Source organism: Bombyx mandarina, chromosome 13 (assembly GCF_030267445.1).
Source record: "Bombyx mandarina strain Sakado chromosome 13, ASM3026744v2".
Lineage (NCBI taxonomy): Eukaryota > Metazoa > Arthropoda > Insecta > Lepidoptera > Bombycidae > Bombyx > Bombyx mandarina.
Genome location: NC_143220.1, coordinates 5,991,317 through 6,006,484, shown reverse-complemented (window position 1 = coordinate 6,006,484; position 15,168 = coordinate 5,991,317). Strand labels below are relative to the sequence as shown.

Below are 15,168 nucleotides of genomic sequence, written 5' to 3'. Positions count from 1 at the left end.
GTGGAAAATTTCATACTCCTCCAACCCCGACATTTTCGTAAAAAGGGGTACAAAGTTTTTGCTTCACGTATTAATATATAGATATCATTATTATTAAATGTTTATTACTCACCGCCTCTCCAAGAGGTGTCCTTCGTTGGTTTCTCTCTTCGCCTCGGTGGTCAGCTTGTAGTATATCCTGGCCGCGGCTTCGGACCTATCGTGCGACGTGTACACGAAACCGTGGAGCTGCTGCAGGAGATTGAGGCTCAGCTTCCAGACTGACTTGCTCATCTTCGGCGTGCATGATACGAATCTGCGGAAGGGTTATTTTATTATATTCTACTGCTGATAGGACCTCTTACTGGTGGTAGGATCTCTTGTGAGTCCGCACTGGTAGGTACCACCACCCCGCCTATTTCTGCCGTAAAGCAGTAATGCGTTTCGGTTTGAAGGGTGGGGTAGCCGTTGTAAGTATACTGAGACCTTAGAACTTATATCTCAAGGTGGGTGGCGCATTTACGGTGTAGCTGTCTATGGGCTCCAGTAACCACTTAACACCAGGTGGGATGTGAGCTCGTCTACCCATCTAAGCAATAAATTGAAAATTGTGATGACGTGGATTAAAAGCATTGGATTATACCCGACCGTAAGGAGGGTAATGTTTTTTTTTTCGGCGTATGTAGGTGTGTAATTCTTCGACTTGCCCTTCATTTTCAGCCTATTTAAGAATTTCAATATATGAGGTGTCATTAGATTCGTCTAAGTAATAAGAGTGAGATATTAACAAAATAGCTATTTTTAATGCATTCAGGTTTTTTCTTAATTTACAATTACTAATTAATTTTATTAGAGATTTTCTACTAGCTTCGTTCGCATGAGACTATTGTACGTTTGTCACTATGCGTGAAACGAATGGGAAAATAATTAAAACTACTTATAGGGTCTGTGGTCGAGTTTACTATGCGTAATATTAATTTTATAATTTCCAAATTTTACTTAACGTTATGAAGTATTCATGGTCACGGACGATTCCTCAGCTTTAGAATTGGGGCTAGCAAATAAAGTAGGAACAAAATCGAGTGCATTAAAAGTTCAAAATGTTACGCAAAAAAAACACTGCCCGTGTTGTTTTTTCGTGTAGTCATTTAAAAATATTATACATATTATTAGGAGGTTAAACAGGTGATAAGAAAGTATTTGGACTTTTTGGCGGGAACGCGAGGAGTGAAGTTGTGTGATTTGTTTTATTTTGCCTAGTTAGTGTTTCTTCAGGTTTAAATGTGTAACAACGGTGCTTTATTAACTGTTTAGTATTTATGAAAGTGCACAAATGTGGGAAAATGAAACAAAGTCGCTGAACGTAACTTCTCGGAATCCTCCAAAAAGTCCACTGAAAAGTCTCAGTAAATGACCACCATTTTACTGAGATTATACTTTATACTTCATCCCATATCATCTCATCTCATTTCGTTTTAATTTCATTTCATAATATCATTTTTTCATATAAAAAGTGATCATTAAAATTAAAATAAGACTTGACCTAAAGGTCTTAGTTACCAGGTCATAAAATCGCTTAAAAAAGGAAGTATTTGAGTTTCGATACTCCTGTTAGACGTTAAACCATTATATATGTGGTACTAAGCTTCACTTATATACAATACTCAGTTCACTTATAAACAATACGCAGTGGTACTCAATCAAATCAGATAGAAAATATTGTAATAAATTATTTAGGGGGAACAAACTTCAAAATAAATTGTGAAATATAATCTATGGTGGTACTCCATTTATGTTTTCTATTCTGTTCTATTTTCTGACTTTTTTCAATTTCATTAGTATATTTCTATATTTGCGTGTTATAAGCCCGCACCTAATCATCATATCACCCATTTGAGAAATAGTCAAAATGTTTTTTTTTTCGTTTTATACAGTAAGACAGCAGTTACATATAAAAATAAAATCAATTTGCACACGAGAAATTTAATCCACGAAAGATACACTCTATAACTAAACGTAAAACATTTACAATATAGGTAATATAAGAATTTAGATAATTCCGAAATTAATCTATTTTAATTTACGTCTTAGAAAAAACAATCTCATAATATGCCAGAAATCAGATTAGAAAACATTCCGATACTTCGATGCTGATAACCAAAGACCACACGTGCTGTTTGACGTAGAATCCACGTGGCACGTTTAGAAACAAATAAAAAAAAAATAAAAAAAAAAACCTAGCGGCCTTGACCGAATGACACATTGTGTTTGGAACGAACTACGATAGGGAAGTTGAGTAACGAATACAGATAATACAATAATGTTTACGAACGAATCGAAACAAAAAGCAGCAATGTGCGTCAGTTGAGGGAACGTTGCGATAACATTGCATTTACGAACGTCTAATTACGAAAATATATGCTTGTAGTGTTATCAAAAATTAAATATTTAAAATTTACATTGTAATTACAAATATTTAATATTTGTACTAAATGTGATGAAGTTTATTTTTAAAAAGCTAACCTAAATTCGACAATAATCAAATGCAGTAATAAATGTAATTAATGTATAGGTATGGTGGAGAAATTAAAAATAACCATTCAAAACATAACCTTTCAAGTCGTTTTGAAATCATTAAAACAGTTTTAAAAAAGTTTATTGATGACGAAGCCCACGTCCCAACAAAAAAAAAATTATACGATAACTAAATAACGAGACAAACATGCAAAACATGTAGACAAAGGACAAAAAAACCAAACTCATATATTATTAGATTGCGACTTCTATTGAAAGAATAGCTAAGAATTTCTACGTTTCACAATAGATAAAATTGCTCATGCGATAACTCAAAATTTTATTTACTGAATAATATAATTTACATAATTTTATATACTATAATTTACGTATAAGTAAAAACCCATTTTAAATAAATCCTTAATTAAATTATTGCTTTTTTTAAACAAAACTGTAATGGATTTACCACTGAAATTACCTTCAAACCTCATACAATTGCATGAGTATTCTTTTAAACGATTTTAAAGTATTAGGACGTTTTTGACTATGCAAGGATAGTTTTTTTTTTACTTATTCTAGTGACTACGAGGGATCATACTAGATTCAAAGAACGAGTAGGTGGGCTCATGGGGTTCTAACCTGGAACATTGCTAACACTAGAGAGCAGTGCTTTGCAATAGCCACCACCCTTCCTATTTAAAATGCGATGCAGTAATGCGTTTCAGTTTGAGTGGGGGGAAATAGTAGTACTATAGAACTGCGACTTAGATTTCAGGTCTCAAGCTGTTGATGTAACCACTTAACATCAGGTGGTCCGTGAACCAGTCTAAATAAAAAATAAAAAAAATCAAATTTCAAACCGGTTCAAAGTACCGTTTGAACAAAGCACATAATATCTATATGAATACAAATCTGATATGGGAAGCAAAACCCAAGATACAGACCTCGATTTCTATACCTTAAAACATAGTATAAATAAAAGTAAGTAGTAAAAGTTAAAAGCTCTATGATTGTCTATGCTTCGATACGGTGCCTGAATGTTTTCCTGATTTGATTGTTACTTAAAACATTTTGAGACTTTTTCCTAGTTGTCTTTTACTGTGTTATCCTTCTTGCTGGTAACCACATTAAATACAGGATATTGTTAATCTATTTATTATACTAATTTGTGTATTATAATATCCAATAATAAAAGTAGTTCTGTGTATAACGTTTGCCTACGTTTGCCGCTAGGGGCGCTGTTCCAACTGCATACAAATAAAAGTTAACTTTTACGCTATCGACAACGTTAAAAAACTCGCACCAAGCACACTGATGACGTTATGCCAAGGCATTAGGGACATAGGGTTGTCAAAGAGAAAAATCACCAATAAATTCACAACTCTATTACCAAACTGCAGTACTTCAAAATTCGGCTATTTAAATAAAGCTATTAACGTAAATTTTCTATTAAAAGTCGCAATCTAAAGAAACCCATCCTCCGGTGACGTCACGACCCAAACGAAACTGACCTAGTCATAATGTTGTTGTGCCGTACACAGCGCCTCCTACGGACCAGTACATTGCCGGCGACATTATACTGAACTGCATGCGTTTCTATCCTATCGGCAACACAGCTAAAAAGCATGATAATGTGTTAGTTTTTTTATTTATTGCTCATATGTGCGGACGAGCTCACAGCCCACCTGGTGTTAAGTGATTACAGGAGCCCATAGACATCTACAACGTAAATGCGCCGCCCACCTTGAAACATAAGTTCTAAGGTCTTGGTGTAGTTACAACGGCTGCCCCGCCCTTCAAACCGAAACGCATTACTGCTTCACGGCAGAAATAGGCGGGTGGTGGTACCTATCCGTGCCGGCTCACAAGAGGTCCTACCACCAGTGAGTTAAAGATTTAAACTTGTTATTTGGATGGGTCGAGATAGGTTTCCGCAGACATAACGATTTTTTTACATTCGGGAAATAGTTTTTTTCCCGTTCCTAAACTAGTAACCTCGAGGGGTTATACTAGCTTCACCGAACGTACGGAAAATAGTAAATTGACCTCAAAAACTTATACTGTTGTGGTACTTCGTTCTCCTACTCTTTTTTGCAGACACAGCAACTGTCCACATATCGTCAAAACAATATATTCGACGCTTGAAAGGCAATCATGACTAAGCGACAATGCGTGAACTTTACAGTACACTAATTTGAAGTTGAAATACCTGAAAACAAAATTTATTTTAACAAATCCAGCTGTAGTAGAATCTAGCTAGTAGCTGTAGGATTGAAATGATTTTAATAGATCTAGAAATAAATTTTTTTTGCGCATCGAATATGGTTATTGCATATCATTTATGTACAAATCAGTTATTGTCGCTTAGTCACTTTTGCCTTTCAAGCGCGCTTTTTTAAGCAAAACTAATATAGCACTCGGCTTCTACGGATAAAGCTCATAGAAACAATCATTATCATTGACACTGTGGCCATTACCTTCTTTTTTATTTATTTCTTCTTTCTTTATTTGTTAATTTATGTTCTTGGCTTTGTATGCAATGTAATACATTTTTTTCAAAAAACATACTTCTAATATTCAACAGGACTTCCGAGCTAAGCGATTATAATTTTTGAAGACATTCGTAGGTAATTAAATAAAAAAACGAAGGTAAAGTAGCGATGTATTCTGCGGTGATAAATTAAACATGGCCATGTCCGATAGACTCTAATCCTATGTCCAGGATCGACTTTTACCCATTCTCTATTGTGTCGTACATCAGCAACTAAGTTTTAGAAATTATTTGTTTTAATTAAGTGACCATTAAATTTTTTACTTGCGTAAACTGACAGGCGACAAAACTGCGATGAAAACAATAAGCCTGCTAACCATGGCAGACAAGAATACACGCTACACACATCTGACGTCATAAACCCGGGAGCAGCGAAACTTTAGGTACATTTGTTAGGCCCAGATAAGTACAACAGTGTGATTTAATTGACTTATTAGAATTATATATCAATTGATTCAGTCGTTTCAGGAATTTGTGTATACAAACGCGCATGCAAACAATTATCCTGCAAATTTTATTATAGTCTTGTATTATACATACATAGATTTTTTTTATTTGCATAACAAATGACACACTTTCATAATAAAATTACAAATACACGCCAAAACATTTACAGCAAAACATTGATTACGTTCAAACGAGAACGCAGTTGATAGATAATGTTTGACGTAATCGAATTATCATTTTATGCAGCCCTAACTAAAACGCGCCAAACATTACTGACGCCATTTTTGTAAAAAAATATTTCGAATTTCGAGTAAATCTCGAAAGCGTATTAATTGCTCAATTAAAATACTGCCCAAGCCATGCTAGTAGTCTGTAGAACAGAATCCATAACTCAATCAGATATTCTAGTAGATAAACGCGAAGCAAATAATTTTTTGGAGATATTTTACAGTTTTATTATTTAACGTAAATATGAATATGTAATAAAGTAATAAGAAATTCTCGTGTCTTCTTCTGTTCTCGTAAAAGCGGTGACAGTATAGTATACTACATTTTAAAATACATCTTAATCAAGGTGGTAATAGCACCAGCCAAACTTCAAAACAATTTTAGATCGTCGATAAAGTCCATAATACCGAAAACATCGTAGCAAAATTTCCAACTGATAAAAAAAAAAACACTTATTTACCAATTGATATTGAGTTAAACAATATCGATCGATCAGATATGTATCTATGTAGATAGATCAGAAGATCAAAAATATGCAAAATGCATCGCTGGCTGTACATATAGCATACATAGGCTACATATGGCAAGGATTAAAGGAAAATCGGCTTTGTATGTAATAAATAATAGTATAAATAAACAAAAAAATACGCTCTTATAGAAAATCAAAATAAAAAATACATTTTAATAAATTTGAATTAAAAATAGTGTAAGAAAAAATTATTTTATTTAAAAAAAACGTGGCGTGCTTTTTAGGATATTATCAAAACAAACCTTCTACTCATATCTGATCATAAAAAGCGTATTTTTTTAGTTTTTTTAGACTATTATTTATTTTTAATTTTTTAGTTAATTTCAATTTATTCAATTTTTTAATATTGAATTGTCATCGGTCCTTAATAAGTATACCAAATTTCGAGTTAATCCGACGTTTTGAAGGGGGTTAAAATCATGTTCAAAGATTCCGTTACATACTAACATACGTACGTCTGAAGCTAATAAAAGCGTATTAATGAAGACGGATTGTTTAAAGTATTACTTTATCTGATATTGTTTTATTTCTTAACTATACATACGTATTATAATGTAAGCATTTCGTATTTGATTCTCACGAAACTTATAACATAACATCCTTATGAAACTCAACAGCGGTAGAGCGTTGAGGACTGCACTGGTGTTAGGCACTATTCGATCTGTTGCTGATGTAAAGGACTCACATCTCCAGAGTTTGAGAAGCGGAATGGTTATACTATACAATTGAGAGAGTTATAGTTTAATACCAATTAGGCGATGAGTACGTCAGTTGAATTAAACAAATAAATAATTAAACTTGAATTCTGTACAATTTTGATCACAATAAAAACATGTTTTCCATCTGGTACCGTCCAACTGATCGAATTATGGAACTGGAAAATGCAACGTCCTAATCGGATATGAAACCTTCAATTTTTTTTGTATTTTTTCCCCTACCTATTATAAGGTAGCCTGAGGGCTATTCCAGATACGCCCAGACGGGTAGGTAAGCTCAACCTGAGAGAATTTACTAACACTAGCCCTAGCAAGAGCAGTACTTCGCGGAGTACTGCTCTTGCTAGTAGCCTGCTTGCTAGCGGAGTCGTCGTCGTGGCCTAAAGGATAAGACGTCCGGTGCATTCGTGTTGAAGCGATGCACCGGTGTTCGAATCCCGCAGGCGGGTACCAATTTTTCTAATGAAATATGTACTCAACAAATGTTCACGATTGACTTCCACGGTGAAGGAATAACATCGTGTAATAAAAATCAAACCCGCAAAATTATAATTTGCGTAATTACTGGTGGTAGGACCTCTTGTGAGTCCGCGCGGATAGGTACCACCGCCCTGCTTATTTCTGCCGTGAAGCAGTAATGCGTTTCGGTTTGAAGGGTGGGGTAGCCGTTGTAACTATACTGAGATTTTAGAACTTGTATCTCAAGGTGGGTGGCGCGTCTACGTTGTAGATGTCTATGGGCTCCAGTAACCACTTAACATCAGGTGGGCTGTGAGCTCGTCCACCCATCTACGCAATAAAAAAAAAATAAAAAAAAAGTCTATCACCGGATCGGAATCGCGACCCACTGAGAAGCTCCGGCGAGAAACTTAGTAGGCTGTGTCTGTGGGTTAGTTCGCTCGTCGTAATCGACGAGTTCGACGGAGGACGGTGACCAGTGCTTTAGAGACCTAAAAGCACCGAGAGTGAATCCGGGGGATCCGACGAGACATGATTCGGGCGACGCCGCCGCGCCGTCTTTGCGTTGCCCCGTCGCGGTCGGATAAGACCAAACCGCCTATTTAGTTTATTTATTTTTATTGCCCTTATAGACAGACGCGCGTACGGCCCACTTGATGGTGAGTGTTTACCGTCACACATGGACTTTAGAAATACCAGGGGCAGAGCAAAGCCGCTGCCTACCGTTAAGTACTCTCCACAAGCCTCGTTTGAAGAAGGATATGTCATAGCGCTCGGGAAACACCGTGGAGGGGAGCTCATTCCAAAGCCGGATGGTACGTGGCAAAATAGATCTCTGGAAACGCACTGTCGATGAAAGCAGTGGCTCCAGGTAGTATGGATTAATTCTACTCCGGTGGCGGGCAGTACGATGGTAAAAACGAGATAATGGTATCATCTCAAACAATTCCTCAGAGCACTCCCCATGGACCATACGGTACAAAATACAGAGAGAAGGAAAGTTCCTCCGCAGACCCAGAGGTTCAAGCTCGAATACATATCGAAGCTTACTTTCCAAGGAAACAACAGACCTAGTGAACAGATAGAACGCGACCTACAAACATTACAAGATGAATAATACTAGATCTCGGTGCACGTGTACTGACGTTTGCTTTTGTCATTACATTATGATAGCAGTGTTGTAGCGTGTAGGCAAATAGCTGTCAGTTATAATATCGATCTCAACAATTTTAGTATTACATTCAGTTTAAAAGAACGAAATTTTAGGGAAAGTCCTCAGTAGTGGATGTGCTCGTTATTGCTGACATCCCTGAGCGACGATCACCACTTATCTGCATAGTGATGGTCAAAAATACCTCAAAAGATTTTAAACGCAGCTTTGGCCAGCGTGTTAAGTGCGAGTTTTTTAACGCTCTCGATAGCGTAAGAGTTAATTCAAATTTGTATGCAGCTGGAACAACGCCCCTAGTGCCAAACGTAAGCAAACGTTCCAAATCCATCCAAATTTGAGTTAACTTTTACGCGATCGAGAACGTTATAAAACTCGCATTAAGCACACTGTTAAGATATGTTTGGTTGTCATCGCTTGAACATATTCAGTTGAGATTTTATTTCCTAAACAGCAAGGGATTACAAATATACTTTTGCCTACTAAACGTAAGACAGGGTCAGGTGGAGACAACTTATGAGAGCCCTATGTACCAGCGGGGTACCCTTGGACCAAAATAACAACAAAAACCACCAGTAACCTCGAGGGCTTATGCTGACATCACCGAAAGCTCACGGGACTCAGCCTGAGAGAATTCTAACCTAACCCTAGCCCTAGCAAGAGCTTGTAGTTACCTAAAACCAATCCGTGCTGCGCTGACTTCTCGTGAAATTTATTTGTTACCAATAACAATTTGGCCTGTTTGGAGTCTAACCCTACATATCTACCAAAAGAGTAATCATTAAACGATGATCTACAGTCTAGTATTAGGGAAGTATACGCTTAACGAATATAAAAAAGTGCACTAAAGGCGAATTTTCATGATTTTTTAACTGTTGTTTCTCCTTGGAGTTGGATACCCCTGATGATAATGCAACATTACGCTACTATCCAGCTGGTCTGATGATGAAGTTACAAGGCGGGCTATGGAACGGCTTCAAATCATGTCATCGAGTTACAACTAATCAGACACACATATAAAGTGGGTAATGATCCTTGGATGGCTATCAGTAAACTATATCTCTTTAACTAGATACGACCGATCCGGTGGACCGAATGATAAACAGTCGCCCTAAACACGTCATTACGGATCCTCCCGATCTATTAACGGTGCTATTAGGTACTTCAAGCACCGGTCACAGTCTTCGCCGAACCCATCGCTTGCGACGAAGGGCTCGACGAGTAAATTAACCCTCAGACACAGCCCTGAGTTTCTCGTCGGATCTTCTCAGTGGGTCGCGTTTCCGATCCGGCGGTAGATTCTGCGAAGCACTGCTCTTGCTAGGGCCAGTGTTAGCAAAACCCTCTGTTTGAGCCCCGAGAGCTCACCTACTAGTTCGGTAAATCTAGAATAACCCCTCGAGTTTACTAAAATAGGTAGGAGAAAAAGAAAAATAGACACGACAGATAAGCACTAATAAAATATAATTTGCGTGATTACTGGACCTCTTGTGAGTCCGCGCGGTTAGACACCATGACCCTGCTTATTTCTGCCGTGAAGCAGTAATGCGTTTCGGTTTGAAGGGTCGGGCAGCTGTTGTAACTAACTATACTGAGGCCTTAGAACTCATATCTCAAGGTGGGTGGCGCATTTACGTGGTAGATGTCTATGGGCTCCGGTAACCACTTAAAAACCAGAGTGGGCTGTGAGCTCGTCCACGCACCTAAGCAACAAAAAAAAGTACCGTCGAACATAACTGGCACTTACTTGGTGAATGTAGCATACATGATGTCGATGGGCACTCGGTACGGCAGCGTCAGGAGGTTCAGGTATCGGACGGCACGTTGCTTCATCACCCAGTTCACGATGCCGTTGTTGGCCGAATCGATGGCATTTTGGAATATCGTCATCACCGTGTCCGGTAGATCGTCCACTAATGCATCCTAGAATATTTACAAAACATTAATACAGAAAAAGAAATTATTGCTTCCGACGCAGAAACTGGGATTAAATACAGAAGATTACAAAACAAATTGAAAGAGATGCTAGTCAGCAAACCCAGGAGCAAAGAAAGCTATTTAAGCAAGGAGATACTAGAACTATTGGATAAAAGAAGAACACTAATATCAAATAAAGGGGATAAAGAAAGACGCCAAAAAATTGCAAACCTTAGCAAGAAAATTAAGGAGAATATAAGAAAAGACCGTAGAGAGAAAAGAAATAGTGTTTTAGAAGAAAATATAAAAAGAACAGGAGGAACAAAAAAGGCTCTGAAGCAACTAAGCGAACATGGGAAAGAATGGATATTGAAACTGAACCAACGCGAATCTAACTTAATTAAACGACTCTCAATACTGAAACTAGCCACGGACTATTACCGCCTATTGTATTCTGATAAATTAGGTTCAGGGTTGGACACAATTCCGGAAGTTTACGAACCAAATGAAAACAAAGTAGACGAAGTGCCAGAGATCCTTGCCTTAGAGGTAACCAAGGCAATAAAATCCCAAAAACTCGAGAAAGCTCCAGGGCCGGACAAGATACCTAACGAAATGCTTAAGGGAACTTTAGAGGAAATCAGTCCTGTGCTGGCAAAACTCTTCAATGAAATCCTACAAACAAGGCAAATCCCAGAAGAATGGACCGAGTGTCACATAATTTTACTACATAAAAAAGGCACTAGAGACGAGATTGGGAACTATAGGCCAATTTCTCTAATATCAAACATATATAAAGTATTTGCTAAAGTGATCCTGGAAAGAATATCATTAACGCTAAATGAAAGCCAACCCGCAGAGCAGGCAGGATTCAGAAAAGGCTTCAGCACTATAGATCATATTCACACAATAAAACAGTTGATACAGAAGTATAATGAATACAATAAACAAATATACTTGGCGTTCATAGATTACTCAAAGGCATTCGATAGCCTCAGGCACCAATACATATGGCGGAGTCTTGAACAACAAGGAGTCCAGAGCAACTATATAGAAATACTCAAGAGTATATATAAATCTAGCAAGGCCAGTATCAAACTTGAATCAACAGGAGAGTCATTTCCTATCAAAAAGGGTGTACGCCAAGGCGATCCTCTCTCCTCTACACTATTTAACGCCGTACTCGAGCACATCTTTAGACAGCTAAACTGGGACCACTTAGGTCTAAATATAAATGGAGCTCGCCTAAACCACCTAAGATTTGCCGATGATTTGGTGCTTCTTGAAGAGAATCCTGCGGCAATAGAACTAATGATGCAGAGCCTAGCCAATATAAGTAAGGAAGCTTGGAAATCAATGCCAGTAAAACAAAATTGATGACAAACTCAAGGGAAATAGACATTATGGTAGATGGCATCAAGATCGAATATGTCAAAGAATATAATTACTTAGGCCAGATTATATCCCCTTCAGATGTAATGACCAAGGAAATAACCAGGCGAATAGCCCAAGGTTGGAGAAAATACTGGTCACTGAAGGAAATAGTGAAAAGTAAGGATCTAGGCAATCATATCAAAAAGAAAACATTCGAGACCTGTATTCTACCAGTTCTTACTTATGGCTGCGAAACTTGGTCATTGACACTTAACCACAGGGAGAAGCTAATAAAATGCCAACGTGCCATGGAAAGAAGCATGCTAGGGTTAAAAATCAAAGATAGAGTCAGGAACGTAGACATAAGAACAAGAACGAAACTCACAGACATTCTCACCCGGATAGACGTCCAAAAATGGAGATGGGCTGGGCATATGCTACGCCACCCCACTAACAAATGGAGCAAGCAAGTCACCCTCTGGCAACCAAGAGACGGCAAACGAAGTAGGGGTCGTCAAATCAGGAGATGGGAAGATGACTTGAAGCAGACAGCGGGACCATTCTGGCTGAGAGTAGCAAGGGATAGGACCCATTGGAAGGAATTGGAGGAGGCCTATGCCAAAAGGCACACCGAACTTAGGGACCTCTTGTAACCCTATGTTTAGGAATGAAAAGGCTATTATTATTATTATTATTATAATACAGAACGAGTTTTTCGTATTCAGTAAAATTCCAAACAGAAATATTCAACATAAGAAAAAAAAAAATAGAATTCTGATTTTAAACCCAAAACGAGGGGTCACTGACCTATGCAATTCTAGAGACAGTTTTTTTTAAATTATCATTAGAGGTTTATGTACGAGGCATTTTGGCGCTCATATTTTTTTTTTAAATAAGACTAAGTGTAATTTAAAGGTAAACATATTCTTGTGAAATTAATATTTAATAACAAAATAACTAACGCCTAATCATTCCCTGCTCTCGAAAGATAGTAATTGCCTTTTGCCTTGATTGACACACTTGACACATATTCGTTTAGATAACCGAACATTGTTATACGCAAAACATGTTTTGCTAGATAATTTAATAATATTACGAAAATTCTTACTCAAATTAAGCATTCTACTGGAGATTGGACGTGTTGTGAACTACATTAAAAGCTTAAAAATCATCTGGACCGCAAGCCTGGTGGTAGGACCTCTTCTCACTGGTAGTGGGACCTCTTGTGAACTGGTGGTAGGACCTCTTGTGAGTCCGCACGGGTAGGTACCACCGCCCTGCCTATTTCTGCCGTGAAGCAGTAATGCGTTTCGGTTTGAAGGGTGGGGCAGCCGTTGTAACTATACTTGAGACCTTACAACTTATATCTCAAGATGGGTGGCGCTTTTACGCTATAGATGTCTAAGCGCCACCCATGGGCTCCGGTAACCACTTAACACCAGGGTGGGTTGTGAGCTCGTCCACCCATCTAAGCAATAAAAAAAAAGCCGCTTAGGCAAATGGCGAAAGGAAAAAAAATCTAAAGCAGTTGAAGCCGTTTTTCTAGTGATATTATTCACAATACCTGTCTATGGGTCTTGCACTCTTCACAATCCGGATCATAATCGTACGTTGTGTCATCCAAGACGTCTTGAAGCTGGAAGGTCGACTGCACGGCGAGACATCTCGTGCAAGATATCAGGTTGTTTCTGTGCAAGAATCGAAGAGCGTCGTCGAAGCCTTGCTTGCACATGTTGCTTAAGACTTCGGGTTTTGGAGGGAAAAGGATACGAGCGAATCGATTCATGTTTTGTTTTGATAGCTCTATACTCGTGTTCGCTAAGTTTACCTGTTAAAAAATTCATATAATTATGTAAAGAAAAACCTTGAATATTTAAAACTCTTTAGTTTTTAAAAAGGATTTTTGTTTAGTGTCATTCAGTGAAGTCTGTCATTCAGTAAAAAGAAAGTTCAGTTTTGTATAATTTATGAATACTGTTAAAAATATTGAATGAGATTATGGGCTTTAAATGTTATTTTCTTATTATATCACAGAAAAAGCAAATAAGTTTTTTATTGTTTTTTAATTCTGAAATATTCCATATCATTACATACATATTATTATATATATTTAATTTCTTTAACAAAGCGTTTATTTTGAACGGAACTCTGTTTTTACGGGAATCATAATTGATTTTTCCGGCATTGGTGATTGAACTGTTCAGGAATTAAGCCTATAATATATTTAGTAGTAGCTTAGGTAGGTAACAACTTAGTCTTAACAGCTTAACAACTTAGCCTAGCATTTTTGACGTGCGCAAACCACAATATCAATTATCATTATTTATAGGGTCATATGTGATTATGTAGTATGACTGATTTCGTTGACAGTAAAATCTGTTACTTATTTATTAGTAAGATTATGCTTTAATTTCGTACCTATTTAAATATTTATGAAATCGTAATACTTACGTGGAATAACTGTGAACTCAAATCCCTAGGACATATATCGCTCTCCCCGCAGAAGGGACTGACCGTGATGGTGTTCTCATCTAACACTGGCAGGTTATCACTGAACCCTCCATCCATATACCTGATGCCGTGGAATCGGGGGGGCAACAGGCCAGAAAATACTGGTACAAAGCACGACGCCATCACCGCCTTTTAAAAAAAAAAATCGTTACAGTTGTACGATTTATAAATAAAACTTAATATCTTCTAAGAACCTTCCAAAACATTTATTTATATAAAATACAAAATCACCAGCATATGGATAACCAAGATATTAATCTTAACAAGGATTGTCGTAAAAGTAATAAATGGCTTATTTTAGTTTTTTATTAAAATTATATGTACTGATGGTAGAACGTCTTGTGAGTCCACCACCCTGCCTATTTCTGCCGTGAAGCAGTAATGCGTTTCAGTTCGAAGGGTGGGGCAGCCGTTATACTGTAAAAACTGAAATCTAGAACTCAAGTTGGGTGGCTACATTTACGTTGTAGATGTCTATGAGCTCCAGTGACCACTAGGTGGGCCATAAGCTCGTCTACCCATCTTAGTAAAAACAACAATTACTTATAATATGCATTAAAGGTAAAGTTATAGTTTTGAAAATTATTGTTTCAATCATTAGTATTTCTTGTAATAGAAAAGTATGCGAATTCCAACCTAAGAGATGTTGATTAATGAGGCACTAGATGTGCCACTAAATCGACAATACTCTATTCACAGTCCAAATCCAGATTGATCAAGATTCTCAAATTTGTAGCAAAGACAGATTTTATTGAAGATCTATTTTACTGTGTAC

General features: G+C 37.3%; 1 protein-coding gene across 1 annotated transcript in view; it reads right to left on the bottom strand.

The window, feature by feature from the left end:
• Positions 1-15,168, bottom strand: part of bmm (brummer) — a 59,758-nt gene that overhangs the window by 42,595 nt on the left and 1,995 nt on the right. Inside the window, exons 3-6 of the mRNA XM_089732306.1 lie at positions 14,334-14,522; positions 13,447-13,710; positions 10,339-10,514; positions 113-295 (exon numbers count right to left, since the gene is read on the bottom strand). Coding sequence (XP_089588432.1) covers positions 113-295; positions 10,339-10,514; positions 13,447-13,710; positions 14,334-14,522 — 812 coding nt within the window. The remainder of the gene's footprint in view (positions 1-112; positions 296-10,338; positions 10,515-13,446; positions 13,711-14,333; positions 14,523-15,168) is intronic.